This window comes from Rhamphochromis longiceps, linkage group LG16, assembly GCF_057381845.1.
Source record: "Rhamphochromis longiceps isolate RC_006_pf linkage group LG16, R_longiceps_female_GT1.1, whole genome shotgun sequence".
In the NCBI taxonomy this organism is placed as follows: Eukaryota; Metazoa; Chordata; class Actinopteri; order Cichliformes; family Cichlidae; genus Rhamphochromis; species Rhamphochromis longiceps.
The window spans coordinates 17,356,390-17,372,510 of NC_140572.1; the positions used below are offsets into that span (position 1 = coordinate 17,356,390).

The window sequence follows — 16,121 nt, forward strand, 5'->3', positions numbered from 1 at the left end:
TTTAGTCGACACCTTTATCCAGAATTACGGCAGGTAGATTCTTGTTGCCGGTTTATATTCGACCTCTGGCCAACTCAACTTGTGCTTTTCTTTCTGTCACAACTTTTTAAAGGGTTGTTGGAAGGTAAATGGAGACAGATTAATGGCAAATAAACCTTGCAACCTCACGCTGCAAAAGAGGATAAGAGAGGATTATAACCAGATTTGTGGATGAATCTCCATAATCATCTTCTGTGCTTTTCTCCTGCAGTTCTCACTGGGCTTTTAAGGGAAAAAAACAACAGCCTGTTTATGTGCCTGCTTGGTTTTGACAAAGTTTGCGTAACTTAAATCTAAAAGTTTTAGGAGCTGTTTGTAAGACTGCTAAAAAATAAACAAAATGTGCACAAATGACAAGAAAAAATACACTAAAATCTCCTTAATCATCCATCCTTCCATCTGTTCATTCATCCATCCATCCGTTTTTCTACTGCTCTGGATTCCAGATCGTGGGGGTAGCAGTTTAAGCAGAGAAGCCCAGACCTCCTTTTCCTTTCTCCAGCTCATCCGGCGGGAATTAGGTCTTCCTGATAGAACATGCCCGAAACATCTTACCTAGGAGGCATCCAGGAGGCGTCTTAGTCAGATATCTGATCTATTTCAGTTAGTTTTGTTTTATGTGGCAAAGTAGTGGGTCCTGCCAAACGACACAACTCGCCCTATCACTAAGAGAACATCTGGCCATCCTTTAGTGGAAACTGATTTCTGCAGCTTGTATTCTCAGTCTCATTCTTTAGGTCACTATCTAGAGCAGGGGTGTCGAACTCCAGGCCTCAAGGGCCAGTGTCCTGCAGGTTTTGGATAACATCCTGGGTCAACACACCGGAATCAAATGATTAGTTCATTACCAGACTTGTGGAGAACTGCAAGGCACGTTGAGGAGGTAATTTAGCAATTTAAATCAGCTGTGTTGGATCAAGGACACATCTAAAACCTGCAGGACACCGGCCCTCGAGGCCTGGAGTTCGACACCTGTGATCTAGAGCTTGTGGTCTTAAAGATGAGGGTGGGAACATAGATTGGCAAGTAAATTGACAGCTTCACTTTCACACTGAGCTCTCTCTTCCCTACAGTACAACATCTCTCCGGTCGCTTTTGGTGACCGTTTATTCCCTGTCAAATGCACCGCTGTTTTAGTTTTTCTTTGACCTGTTGACTTTTGTTACTTGGCACATCGTACCACTGCTATCGCAGCTGGGTTGAGGTACGACCATGATGGTTTTTACTGCCATAATAATGATATAAAAGTTACTGCTCAGACAGAGGGAGATGGTGCAACAGTTTCTGTGAGACTGTGGAAAAAACATCTTCTCTTCCTATATCAATACTGATATGACGGTATGGTTTGAGTGGTGCTACCTATCGTTCAGGAGAATATTAGAAGAAGTCTAACCTCTTGTGAATTGCTTGGAGTTGAGGTGAACCAAGCTCTCTTCCCACGCTTAAGCTTACTGTCACACTGTTTACAATATGCCCTAACCCAGCCCGTGGCATCAGGTGATGGTATACTGTCTGCATTTCCCTCAGTATGCAAGTAAAAATAAAAATGCCTGAATGTGGCAAAAGCATATGGGCACAGTGCCACAAAGGTATATAGATCCTCAAAGCTTAGATGGCGACATGTATCCCTTATATCTTTATGCAGTCTTTTTTTGTTGGGAAACAGTCTGGTTTTCAACCAGTGCCGACTGTTTCATTCACTTGTTAAAAAAAGAGTTCTGTCAGCGCATAATTTAAGCTTTCACTAATTAATTAATACATTTTGTGAGTAATTATTAATTCTCTGAGCAACTCGATGGTAAAGCAGAGGGGAACCCTCAGGACCATTTAGACTTTCTCAGAAGGATTTGTTGCATTTAGCTTCTTTGGTTTAATAATAATAATTCTGTTCTAATTTGAATTTCAGTCTAATTTTCTATCAGGTTTCCTTCATAAAATGGCATAGATACCATCCTTTCTCAGCCGGCTGCAGGTACCATAGCTGGATCGCTCACTGATTAGGACTTCATAATGGGGCCAAAGACCATAGCCGTGTGTGTGTTTGTTTAGAAAGTGACAGGTACATGAAACAGTCACATTTCCTTAGGCCTTTCCAAATGGCCAGGCGTACCTTGCTTGTAGCATAGATGGAGTGAAGGCAGGGCATGACGTCTGTAGCCACTACGACTCTTTCCCCTTTTCCTTTTATTTTGGTGTGTGTGGCTAAGTTTTGACAGAGCTGAAGCCTCCGCTCTCATAGTTACGGTCCTCCACTGTGGCATGCCAATTTAAAACATATTTGTAATAACAACCATAAACCACGAGGAGACTGAGTTTCTCTGTCATCCCAACTCAAACAGAGTGAGACACTTTACGCAGTTCTCAATTTCTGCAGTTGCATTTGCCCAAAGAAGCTTAAAATCGAATCCATATTGGCAATTAAAGATCATTTGTTCTTGAATCTGGACCTTCAGTATTTGGGTCAGAAAGGTGCGCCAAACAGATACACAAAGACTCGAGATCAGTATCAAGGCAAAAAATAGAAATAAACACTGAATCGTGCATCCCTGTTTTCTATAACGAAAGATTTTGGCAGACATTGTAGTCGGTTCATTTATACTAGAAAAGGGAATTTGGCATCATTAAACTTCATGGTTTCTGTTAAATTAGCAATGAGCAGACAGCAGTCAAATTCTATGGCGTGTAAAGAATTTAAATTATCAAAAAAAAAAAAGAACTGGACTGTTGTTCAAGCAAAAGATGTTAGTGTATGTAACAGCTGTAAGGAGCCTATGTCTTCATAGCCTCCATACATTTTATGTTGTTAGTGGGGCAGTTTGAACTCTTGCTGGCAGAGCTGGGAGCACATCTGAGGAGGTGGGGAAATCATTTCAGAGAGCCGATTGACCCGCAGCATCTAGCTGTGTGTAAGAGGTAAAATAGTGTTATTTTACTATTTGTGTATCCAATACTGGTGCACATTTTGAGCTACAGCACACTTGTTGCCATGTGCAGCGGTCCGATTGGTCAGATATGCTTATTTGAATCATAAAAATTAAGCTTGATTTGATATTTGCAAATATTATGTTAACGTGTCCAGTGACTGAAGGCCTTTATTGACGCATTTAAGGATCAGAGTTTGGTTTCACTTAAACGTTGAGATTATTGAGTGTGGTTACATCAGGAAAAAATAATCATTTATGTATTATTGCTCCAAGAGACCACAATTAAAATGATGGATAGCCTCTGTTGCAAGTTTTATCTTTTTCTTTTCATATTTAAGAGTGGCTTGCAGGTTGGGAATTTATCTGTATGAAAATGAAGCAGAAAGCAGATTTAGCAAAACCGTGTCTGCAAATGCACTACAATAAAAAACATTCACGGTCGTTATTGTAGTATCGGGTTGGAATTTGCTGTAAATAAACACACTGTAATGACACAAAAGTGCGAGTGGCCAGGCTAGGTTAAGTTTAGGAATAACAAATGGATCCGAAAACGTATAACCTTAAAATATTTTGAAAATGCAGGGTTTTTTTGTAATCATATCTCGCTTGGGTAACATAAATCAACGCTGTGTTTTTAGTTGTCACGTTGGCGAGAGCAAGGTGGAGGAAAAAGCTGGCTAATTTGGAAGTTATCAGACGTTAGGAAAAAAGCATGTACAGCGCCTCGTTTATATTTTCATCAAGCAGAAACTCAGGCTCTGCTATCGCTGCTGCTGGTAGTGTAAGAGGCTGCTGTTGACAGCGCACCTGAAGCAGCTGTGTGTACCAAAGAAGCTGCACCAGCTATTAGTTTCATACAGCTGCGACATCCCAACTGGAGCTCCATCTTATCTCCGGGAACAAAATCTTCCCGTCTAAAAATGGGTGGTGCACGCAGCCTTTTTCAAGACCGTGATGCAGAAGCAGAAGTCTACATCCACAAAAGAACTCAAGCACAAAAATGAGCTCAGTAGTTCTTATTTGTTTTTTTTCTGGACATGATGTCCTGACAGACTGGGCAGAAAATTGTGAAATGCCATCTACTACTGAGGCCTGATTTAGACTGAATCGAGCCGACAGTTTGGCCCATGTGCGTGGCTGACGTCGAAGTGTTTATGCTTGTGCTGGTGGACTTGTGTGTTAATTGCTCCATGGTTTTTGTGGGGTAAAACATTTTTGTTGCTCAAGTTTTCCAATTCCTTTTTCTGATAGGCAGAAATTTGCTGAGATCCTTATATTGATGCTTATGATTATCACCCCTCACATTGAGGTGACAAATTTCCTGCTGAAGCATAAATCCCCAGTAAGAAAGAGAGGACTCCTGTTTGGGATATATAGTGTTTTTATTTTATTTTATTTTATTTATGTCTCTAGAAATGTAAGACATTACATTAACTTTTTTAGTCATTTCCAAAAAATAATGACAAATATTAAATATAAATCAATTTGCTCCGATTTTAGTTGATTCTCACGGCAAGTAACAGAGTCGCTCCTCTTCCTGGCACCTGGGTGCTTCTCAATGCTTGCTTTGTGCTTAAATGTGTTAAAATGGATTTATCCATTGCCTTTTCAGTGCTTAAACCATCTGCCATCAAATGAAACTCCTCTGAAGGATAACCCTGCCAATGTAAGTTTATGTGTTTCCTATTGGAAATAAATCCTGTTGCAAGCCCTGAACCTACTTTGGACGTCTCCACTACACAAAGCTTTTTGTTTATTTTTGATCTGGCCTTCAGTGTCCTGTTATTGTAAGTAGAAAGTTTCCTGTCTTTTGAGTAGTATTCTCTAAAACATTATCTGCCTCCTGTGCGACTAGAAAGTGACAGTGATGTAATAGCATCACGACATTTAACATTGTTTTTATAAAACACATTTGGTTAGTCACCAGGAGTTATTTTTATTAGCCTGGCTGATGTCACTGCAGCCACGAAGACTCGTCATGTTCATGTGCAGGGTGCAGTGATGGCTCAGTATTTGTGGTGCTATTGTGAAGTGATTGCTACAGAGAGTGATTTAAAGCACAGCGGTGTTAAAATTGCTAAAGATTTCCCCAATATAATTGTCATTTCAAAAACTAATGAAAAAAAATCTCTTTGAGTCAGACAGTCACATAGGAATAGGTGATTGGAGAGTCCCACGTAACTTTGTGCAACCACAATACAAGAGTGGCCCACCCAACCCCCAAGACACAGATGACTTTGGTGACCCTGAGGTCAACCACTGTGGCCACTTAGTTCGTGCTGCACACTAAACCCAAGAACACAACACATGCAGAAAATGCCATGAGCCGCGCGGCGGTTTGATTCTCACGCTAATAGATCAATAAAAGACATTAGTGGCGGGCTAGCCCAGCGAGCAGCGCTAATACAAGGTTAATCCAGGGTTAATGGCTGAGCAGCATCGTTCTCAGAGGCAGCCATTAGTTCTCAGCCGCACCATACAATATCAGGTTCTTCTCCTAGTCGTGTCCCAGGTTTCCAGGCGCGGGGAAGGAAATTGAAAAGAAAGGAATAGCGGCTCACTCTCACGAGTCAAGATGAAAATGAGATATCCAGATAGATGAAACTGAATGCAAAGAAATGGGGGCGATATCTGAGTGAGGCCGAGCAGCGTGCGGGGGAAACGTGCGCGGAATGAAAAAGAAGGGAAAGATGGGATGGCGAAATTGTGGTCAGGAGAAGTAGGAAACTGAGATGAGAGATAGGGGGTGAGAAGGAGAGGAAGGGAGTTGAGCGCTACACATCTCCCTGTCCTTGTAAAGTGCTGCGTGCTGTCGAAGCGGCAGCCAAGAATGTGTCAGCCCAGCCGTCTCACGCTGCCTAATGGGCTCTTAAACGCTGATATAAAGCTCACTCGCTCTTTCGCCCTCCCCTTTTCCTCTCTCTCTCCTTTTTCTGCCTCTGCCACTTACTTCTCGTTCTCACCCTGTCCCTCACTCTGTCACTCACTTGTCCTCTGCCTCTCTTTCCCTCTCTTTCTGCTGCTCTATCAACCTCTCGCTCTCTGCCGTTCCCCTTTCCCCCGTTGCCGTCTTCTCCCTCTGATTTCTCCCTGAATTACTCCATCGTCACGTCTAAAGCTCTGCTCCTAGTTGTCTCTGTATTTACAACTTTTTTACGGGAGAACTTAAAACTTCTCTGTCTTCTCTTTTTTTCCTCCTCCTCCAGGCTCCATAACGCCTTCTACCCTAAAGCACCGTCCTTCTACCTCACACTTCTGCACGTCCTGTCGGCACCACTCCACGGCTTGGCCAATGCCTTTGTGTTTGGCCTGAATAGGGATTGGTGGAGCCTCCTGAGCCCAACTGGCATGCAGGTAAACTTCACACACACCTGTGAGAACCGCATCGTTATTTAAATCTGGAGGCTATTTATACATAGTGGTTACGCTTGAATAGACACTCAGTCATCTTTCATGTGATTGCATACAGTAGTCTGTTCAAAGACTTGCACTGATGCGAATCAATCCTGGGTGACAAAAAATAAAGGTAAATACATGTCCGTGTCACTTGAAAATATTTAACCCAACACGCGAGGAACCAATCAGGCTGTTGCACTGACACGAGCTCTCAATCGAGGCTTATACTGGTTGAAACTGTGCATTTGGTTAAATGCTTACAGTTCAGCGCTAAGTATGCAAACATGGTCACAATGTGTGCATTTACATGGACAGAGTATCCCAGGTTACCTAAGCTTATCCTGGTTTTAACCATATTCAGGATATGACACTTATATACATTTGATTAGGCATGCAAATAGTTTCTCACAGTTCATCTTCATAGCTACTAAACATAAGCCCAGGTGGCTTTGACCTGACTTGTCTCACTCTACATGTTGAGAAACAGGCATTCTGCAAACTGTCTTCTGTAGACTTGAATGTCTTGCTCCCACCATTATTTGTGTTTCTATGAGGTAACTTGGCTGGAACATTCAGACACCTGGATGTGCTGTATAAGGGTACTTCAACATGTTCAGAAGCATATCCAGGTTTCTTAACACCTAGAACAACGGCCCATTCAAGTGTCAGAAATAAAGACGCAAAGACAAAAACAGAGTACTTCTAAAAGATTGTCATAACCAGGATACGCATGTAGACACACTCAGCAACCACCCAATATGCAGCTGGTTAGCAGATATAATTCAGTTTAACTGTAAAGTAATAGACACGTGAATTAAATGGGCAAATTTAAATCTGTGGTGACGGATTAAAAGTCTGGGATCACCAAAGTTTTCCAATACATTTTAGTCCTAAGAAAAAAACATCAGCTTTGCTGTGACATTTAGCAAAAATGATCGCTGGGATTACTCATTTGAATTATGTGAATTTCAGATTGAGCATCATTGTTATTCCTGCTGTTAGCGTGGTTTAAAATCCATTCCTTCAGCAGATCTATTCAGTCGGCAATGTCACAGATTCCACGTCTGAAAGGAGCTTTATAAAGCTCTGAATGCCATCTGTCCTCTGCAGTGTACCTTTGCTTACTCCTTTCAGGGACTCAGGTGGCTGAAGCCCATCCCAGCAAAGACATACGAATTGAAGGGCATCGAAATGAGTGGCTGAATTTTCTGTTTATACCAGTGTTGAAATGCTTACGTAAGGAAGATGTTTAAGTTTAATGATGTGGTAATTCTACAAAAGTCATTTTACTTTTTTTCCTTCTTTTTTTGCAACATCATCTTAGCCCTCTTCCCAGTGAGAAATAATTGCTTCAGGATTTGTAATTAGGCCATTTAACTTCCCACACTGACTGTTACCATCTGTTACAGGTGTTCACACGCCACCTGTACGGAAAATGCTTGTTGGGTTTTTGGTACAAACCCCCCCCCCCCTTTTTTTAAAGTGTAAAATGGCAAATTCAGGGCTTAGGAACATGTAATGAAGACAAGCTTTTCCAAAAAAATTACGTGTATATATTATATTTAATTTCTCTCTTTTTTTTAAATTTGAACCACAAACCTGCGTGGTTGCATTTCAATAAACACCACAATCAATAGGGTTCTCCACAGATTTGTCTCAATCTGCAAACATTGACTGTATCTGCAGATACGAGCCAGAGCAGATATTGAACCGCAAACACAGAAAATTCTTTGTGGTCTTAGCTCACGCGTACACAAACACGCACGCACACACACACACACACACACATATTGTCGCCTAGTCAGTACCACCAACCACGCTGATAACGGGTCGTGAGCGCAGTGTGGAAGACTGGAATGTGCAGTGTGACCTTCAGCCCAAATGTCAATGTTGCACTGTGGTGAGCGGAGAGAGAGAGAGACAGAGAAGTGAAACGGAATCTCAATGTGTTCGTAAATCACAGAGAAAACGCTGTTTGCGCGTCTCACGGAGAACGAGAGAGAAGGTGAGAAAGAAGATGACAGAGCGAGAGCGAGTGAAAGAGAGAGAGAGAGGCGGCGTGTGTTCGTGCGCTATCGTGACTAACAGCCGGTTGTTATTCATCTTGGCATGCGGCTCCCAGCAGCCCCCACACATCAGGTGTGAGATTGGCGGGGAAGAGAAGGGGGCGCGGGGGGGGGGGGGGTTTGGGAGAGAAGGAGGTGGGGGTGGTGTGGAGGGTTTTGCAACAGCATCAAAACATTCCTCTCTCAAAGCGACGAATCTGCGCTTTCAACCCTACCCCCCACCCCCACCCTGGCCCTCCTAACCCTGTCTCCTCGTGCTCACTCACCAGCGCTCTCTCCCTCTCTGCCTCTGTTGCTGCTTGCCTGCAGTACATTTGCATGATTTAAAGGGTAAGCACCTTTTTTCCTTCTCCCTAGGCTGTCTTCACTCTGCTCTCTCGTGCCATACGTACTTTGGAAAAGTTGTTGGTGGCTGTTGCTTTGGGTAGGCGGAGAAAATCAGTTTAATTAAAGGTGACCTGTTATGCTCGTTCCCACCTTCATGTTTTTATTCCTGGACTCCGCGATAGTAGTCTTGCGTGATTTACAGCTCATAACGATCCATCATTATTCCGATTCGCTGCTCCTCATAAACAGAGGCTTTAAACAGCAGGTGGATGGGACCTTTGTGCTCACAGGCAGAGCTGTGTGCCTGAGATGACTACATTAGGGACAGCCGCTCTCTTTGACGTCATACAGTACCAGGAGCAAAAATGAAAAACAACACTGTCAGGGTGCCCGTGCTGACCTCTGTCAACCGTCGAAAGCAGCATTAATGGGAACTCGAGCAGTAGAACCGCACCACAGATAAATGGTAGAAGGTGGCCTCGTCTGATAAATCACATTTTCTTTTACATCACGTGGATGGCCAGGTGTGTGTACTTTGCTTATCTGGGGAACACCTGGCACCAAGATGTGGTATAGGAAGAAGGCAAGCCAGTGGAGGCAGTATGACGCTTTGGGCAATGTTCTGCTGGAAAACTTGGGTCGTGCCATCCATGTGGATTTTACTATGATGCTATGATTATTACCACCTACCCTAAGCACTGTTTCCCTGATGGCTCTGGCCTCTCTCAGCAGGATAATGCTTCCTGCCACCAAGCAAAAATGATTCAGGAATGGTTTGAGGAGGACAAGTTTGAGGTGTTGACTTGCCCTCAAAATTCCTGATTGCAATCCAGTCAAACATCTGTGGGATGTGCTTGACAAACAAGTCTGATCCATGGAGCCCCCACCTCCCAGCTTACAGGACTTGAAGGATCTGTTGCTAACATCTTGGCACCAAATACCACAGCTCACCTTCAAGCCACTAGTGGACTCATGCGTCGACTGTAATGTAATGCATTTGCTGTATCTGCATCTGCACCTGTACTTTGGGTAGAGACCTCTTAAAATGTTAGTTCACCCACAGTTTTTAATCTAACTCCACCCCCACGTATTAAAAATAAAATGAGGAAAAAGGGTGAGAAAGGGTGAGGAGAGGGCTGCCCACTCTCTTTTCCAGTCCAGAGAAAATGGAAAGAGACACATGTCTGCCACAGAGGGTTTATTTGAGGTGAAGAAATCCGTAATCAGCTGAAACAGACATTAATGTGGTGGAAGGCCATGCTGGTCCTGACCATCCTGGTCTCGTGCTGCATCAGTTCAAGCCTTTGGCTCCAGCGCGGATACTGCTTAAAGCTTCTGTGTGTCTTTGTCTCTCACTAAAAAGGGGGCATCTTGCCACCTTTATTGCTGAGCTATGTGAGGGTCTGGTGATGCTTTCGCAGCCCTCAAAAGCACAAGTCCAAACCACTGCACCAAAACTGAAAAACCCTAAGTAGAGCGTTTGCAGGAAATGGCAGACATTCATGTAAATGAGTTTCCATCATTCAAGTATGAAACACTAAGGGGTGGGAGGGGTTCTCCCACAGCTGATTTGAGCTGATCTGAGACATGTTGATGAGCCCTAAACAGTCTGACCTGTGGCAGTCTGGCTTTGCAAGGTTTAAAACAGTAGATTGCTTATTGAGCCATTTTCAAACAGTGACATTCAGGTTTTTATTATTTGCAAAGAAATGTCATTACCACCAGCACTGACGTGTTTCATCCCAGTAATAGTGACAGTAATATCATTAAGTTTATAGCTCAATAAACTCAACATTTAAGTGCGGAGTACCTTTTTAATATCCAATATGTTCAGTCATTCAAACATGCCTGGTACTGTGCCATTGGTATTTTTTAAACCTTGATACTGGACTCCAAGATTTTGAATTGTTCTCAGTTTATTAGGTTCCCTTTTGGCTTATGCAGCACATAGCAAAAAGGCATTATTATTGCTTTCCGTGGCCCTGCCAGCTTTGTTCTGCTCAGTGCATAGATAGCACATTAGGATGAGACAGTGCAGATAAAAGCACTTTTGTGAGTTCTAAGAAAGGCTCACGCATTTTATAGGGTATGGCAAAAATGTGCCATTTATTTGTTTCAGTGCTTGCAAATGGCCACTGGAGCAAATTGGCAGCAACGCTGAGTTTGGGCACCACATTTAGATCCCTCAAAACATCCACAATTTGTTCCACTCTCACTATGAAAAGTAGCTGCTTTGATTTGAATGGTGACATGTGAAAGATCGTGATGCAGAGTTTGCTAAAAATAACTAATTTACATGTTTTTTTAAAAACCTTACAAAATAAATGATCTTGGCAGCCATTCGAGCAGCTCCCATGTCAACTAAAAATAAAACTGCAGGATGGAAATGAGATTAAATTTAATGGCATTTCAGGTTGATTATTAGGCTAGCATGCATGATTGTGAATACCACTGGGTTTCCCTGAGTCTAGACTCGTAGTGGACATGGGTCCTCGTCACTAGAGACATAAAAGCACAGCACACTCTGCCTGCACGATGTCTATTGGCCAGTTTCAGTTGAGAGATTGAGCAAAAACACAGGAAGCGCGGTGGCTTTCAGTACACTGTTTACTTTGAGCCATAGAAATTGTAGCTGTTAAATTTTTCAAATAGCCTTTGCTGCATACACCCACACATTTTCACTGCCATTCATTTTTCCCCCATAAATTTAGTTAGACACTGACCTTTAAGGTGAGTAAGCCTACCTGCCAGTTATGTTTCGTACTGCAGTGCAGAGAATTACAAAGTTAAGTAAAAGACTCGGCACACACCAGATTAAAACTCAAATCATGACACCAAAAAACAAAAAAAGAAATCGGACCAGGTCGTGATTTTAGCAGATATTTCCATTCCTCCTCGCTTCCTCTTGAAGCTAAATTTAAGCGTGAGGAGAGTCGGTCTAACTAAAACTAAAACTAACACACTTTCACTGAGAGGCCTCTTCTGGTTACAGATCTGATTCATGCATTCACACAACCAGGTTATTACTGTGAACAGAAGCGCATTTTTTTGTTTTTTTTTTTGTTTTTTAAAACCCATTTTCTTCCATTAACCTGCTTCTTTGTCATGGCATCGTTTTCTTTATCTAGTCCTCGGTTTCCCCCACCCTCCTCCTCTTTCGCGGCAGTGAAGCCGCTCTTCTGTTTCTCCCTCTCTCTGCCCATCTCTGCCTCGCCGTACTCTTCTGCTGTCTCCTCTGTTCCCAGTACCCTGTTACAGCATCTCTGGCATTTATCTATGTTACATTATTTTTGCTGCTCTCCAGCATCTCCCTCCCACCTGTGTGCTCTCCGTCTCGTTCCCTCTTCCTCTCGCTCCTACCCTGATATTGATCTGCATTCTAGCCATACAGCTGAACCGCCCGTGGCTCTGCAATGAGCTCACATCTCACTTCTCCTTCTCTGTGTTTATGAGTGTGCACGCAGGAAAGGAAGCTCTTCCAAAGCCCTACATGTCTCGGTATCGTGGCAATCTTAACGCAAAGCAGGCTGATTTTAAAACACGATTGTTGTTGGGGTTTTGGGGTTTGTTTTTTTTAGTGGAAACACCGCGTGCCCACACGAGCATGGCCCCCTTTTGTCCACCAATAACCGAAACTGCGCATCACAGCTGTCGTGTGTTAAGGAGAGGCAGACAAAGCCTTGTTACGCTGCTGAGGCTCAGCTGGTTAAACCTCTGTTCAGTCCTCCCCCTTGCTCTCTTATAGTGTATGTGTACTGTATTCCCTTCTGGCAGGGCTGCCAGTGAAACCCCAGCAAAAAATATATATATATAAATAAATAAATAAATCCAAACTGCAGCAGCACATCTGAGGTTCAACCAGCCAAAGACGGCATATGTCACTCTGCGTTTCTTTACTCTTTTCTGGGTATTTCAGCAGAGTAGCCATCAGCACATCTCCCACTTACATGAATAATCCCATGCAGGTTTGTGAGCAGTCCTATTCATATGATCTGCAATGGAACAAGAGTCTTGGTAGCAATGTGGATTTTAAAATCCCAGTCTAAACTGGTCTAAACACCCTTCATCTTTCCATCCTACTGTAGCTCACATTGTCCTTCAATGAAAAACCTGTGAACTGTGAGCTACTCTGGCTTGGCTCGGTAACAGTACTAAAAAACAAAACATCTGCCAGTTGAATAAATGTAAATATAAAACAGCCAAACATCTGATTCGGTTTGCATAATCACACCATTCAAAAAGCATAAAAACAGTTGCTGTGCATTAATCACATTCCCGTTTCACAGTCACTAGCTCATCTGACAGAACCAAAGTCAGTGGAACCCAGAGACGAGATTTGTGCTGTGAATTTTGTAATGTTTGCGAGATTGAAAGGGGACAAAAGTCCCCCCCCTCTCACCCAAACAAGCTTATGTAATTGTTCACTCTTGAGTTCCATAGGTAATTTTCTTTGTTAGATCGAAAACAGCCCCACACTGAGGGGATTTTCAAGTACCAGTGAAGCAATTAAATGCAATCAAGGAAGGGAAGGGTGGTTTGACTGCATTATGAATGATTTCCAGGGCTTAGCAGAAGCCAAAACACAAGACAAGGTGTTTTGGCAGCTTAAAAGTTAAAATGTGGACCGTTATTCCCACTTTCATTTGGAATGGTGACTGAGATAAACAGGAAAATTCCAGATTTCCAGATCCAGTGTAATCTACTAAACGTTTTCCCGGTTTCAGTATTGTTGGCTAGGGCACTGTGCATCGATATCCCTGCTCACACGTACAAACTCAAATGAGCAGAATCTCATTTGCCTCTCATGAGCCTGACGTTTGTGAGCGTGTTTAGAAGCGTGCATATCATTTACATGCTCAGGCTTGACTGGACAGTTAGGCTATTTTCTCCCGCTACTCGCACACATCAAAGCAGTTCATGCTTAAGTGATGTAGGGCTGCACACTTTCTTCTTCAGATTTAGACGCTCATTAAAGTTTTATTGCACTGCCGTTTATTTTTTTTTCTTTTTCATATTGTTTGAAGTACGCTGCTTTCATGGAATTTACAAAAGGTGGAATCTAGCGTTGTGCAGGATGACCAAAGATTCTAGCAGAGCCACAGTATGAGTCTTAAAATTAACTCTGCATAAGTGGGCCTTTACAGCGGCTCGTACTTCTCACACTAGTATATAGAATTTTAAGCATTTTAATGTCACCATAACAAAAGTTTTACTGTTGCGTCCCGAGGCAGAACATTCAATGCTTAACGACCTCAGTTGTTCCTCGTGCCATCCTATTCCAGCACACACTGCATTGAAAAGGCGGGATTTTGTTGGTCACACCACAGCGACCTTCACTTCCCACTCAGTCTGCTCAGCAAATCTCCCTCCGTGCAGTCTCGTCTCTTAGCCAAAATGAAATTGAAGTTGAATGGCCAACGTTTTGACACATTAAAGATTGTAACATGGATGCTTTAAAAAATAGCAGACGGGGTTAAAGCGGTCCAGAGGTGCATGAGAAAATGAACTTGAAGGGGATTATTGGTTCTTATGGCCGGCGACCCACAGCTTCACGATGACGCCTTGGATATGCAAATCTGGGGTTTAATATTTTCATTTTTATCTACCTGGGGCACTGTTTTTAATTTAATGGCCAAAAACGTTTGAGTCTTGAGCTTTAGTGTGAACATCCTTTCTACACCAGTATAAGTGTTGTGTACTAATTCCAAACTGTATGCGTGTCTGTTTTCTAGCTGGCTCTGCAGTCACGGCTCTGTGACAGAACACGGATTGGAGAGTACTACCCCGGGGCGGTGCGCTACATGCAGGCTGACCTGGCCGACCTCAGCGATGACGATGACACCAATGTGCTCTTCTACTCTCCTGACATGACCCTGAAAGACCGAGGGCCCTGAGGGAGGGAGAGCGAGGGAGACAAAAGAGATGGAGGGAAGGAACACGAAGGAGGGTCAGAGCCAGAGAGAAACGCAGCAGATTAGAAACTGAGAGGGAGGAAAAAGAGGTAGGGAGGGAATGGAAGGGAAGATTGTGGGGGACAGTCAGGCAGATAGGAGCCGGAGATGAGCTGTCAGGTTCCATTATTAATCCCCATCCTTTACTATTTAATATCCTAAAGACACACACACCACACATACTGAACAGAGCTCCAGCTCAGCGCATTACTACAAGAGAAGGGGAAGGACTAGGGCGCTGTAAAGATCCTCTCGATGTTAAACGCATCTGCTTCTTCCCAAAAAGGTCTTGAAACGATTTCCCTCTCTGCATCGTATTCTGTACGTCTGCAGCATTTCGGCATGCCACAACAATAAAATGGAGAAAAAAAGAACCCATAAGGACCGCTGAAAGGCAATCATAACAAGGTGTTCCTTTAGCATTCTCTTTTCACGTCTCTGCAGGAGATTAGTTGAAAAGGAGGCCTTTAAGATGTATCCCGTGTGTCTGACGTGAAAGCATCTGCATCTACCCTGAGATTGATCCTGCTACTGAACAATTTTCTTGCCAACAGGGGGGATGTGGGTGCGGAGTTGAACTACAGAAGTGGGAGGGGTTATAAACAGTCAAGATGCCTCAACAGGGCAACTAAATCCCAAAGCACCCATGTCACCTTCCTCACAGTATTTGTTTTCTGCCTGTTTTTTGTTACTGTTGATGCAACTGCTGCACATGTATTCACTTCTGGAAGGTTATTTTGTTTTTTTTTTTTTAATGAAAAATACTACACTTGTTTGTTATACAATATTTCTAACAGATCAATGTATTGTACATATTTAACTGTACACTCTATTTTTGTACTTTGCCTTGGACCAGATGAGATGAAACTTTTTTTCTTGGTCCAGATCTGCTGCTCGGCGGTGTCCGTCAAGCAGAACCGAATTCAACACACACAGCCTTATGAACAACTACAGAGAGATGCTTTTGGTCAAATAAATCCCCTGGTAGACACACACACGGATACTTTTTAATTTTTTAATTTTTATTTGTTTCTTTAAGGTGCCTCTGCCAGCCTGTTTTGAAGTAAGGAACAGTGTCGCTGATTGTCAGGCTAATAGCGTGAACCACCTGCTATGCTCTGCCACAGCCCATTTGGTTTTTTCTGGTTTCAAGCCTTCGTTACGGTCGGATCTCTCCCAGCCGTCAGCTCCGTCTTTGCCAAACTGAACTACGAAAACCAACTCTTGACCTTTTTGTTTTAAATCTTTTCTGCCGAGTGTCAGCCACACCTGGGTGAAACTTTGGTTTGCAGTTCACAATCACACCACCGTATCACCCACACTGCCCCCCCCCCCCACCCCCCCACCCCGGCACTGTTGCTGGTTTGATTCGGCTGCGCACTCCATCAAATAAATGAGCAGGAGAGACATTTCATAAC

General features: G+C 43.2%; 1 protein-coding gene across 2 annotated transcripts in view; it reads left to right on the forward strand.

Moving 5' to 3' along the window:
- Positions 1 to 16,121, forward strand: part of LOC146650877 (cyclic AMP receptor-like protein A) — a 53,581-nt gene extending 37,460 nt beyond the window's left edge. The window contains exons 10-11 of one of the 2 annotated variants that reach the window (XM_085384141.1): positions 6,170 to 6,317; positions 14,485 to 16,121. In XM_085384141.1, coding sequence (XP_085240267.1) covers positions 6,170 to 6,317; positions 14,485 to 14,646 — 310 coding nt within the window. In that variant the 3' untranslated portion in view covers positions 14,647 to 16,121. The remainder of the gene's footprint in view (positions 1 to 6,169; positions 6,318 to 14,484) is intronic. The other variant, XM_085384140.1, reaches the window with a different exon arrangement.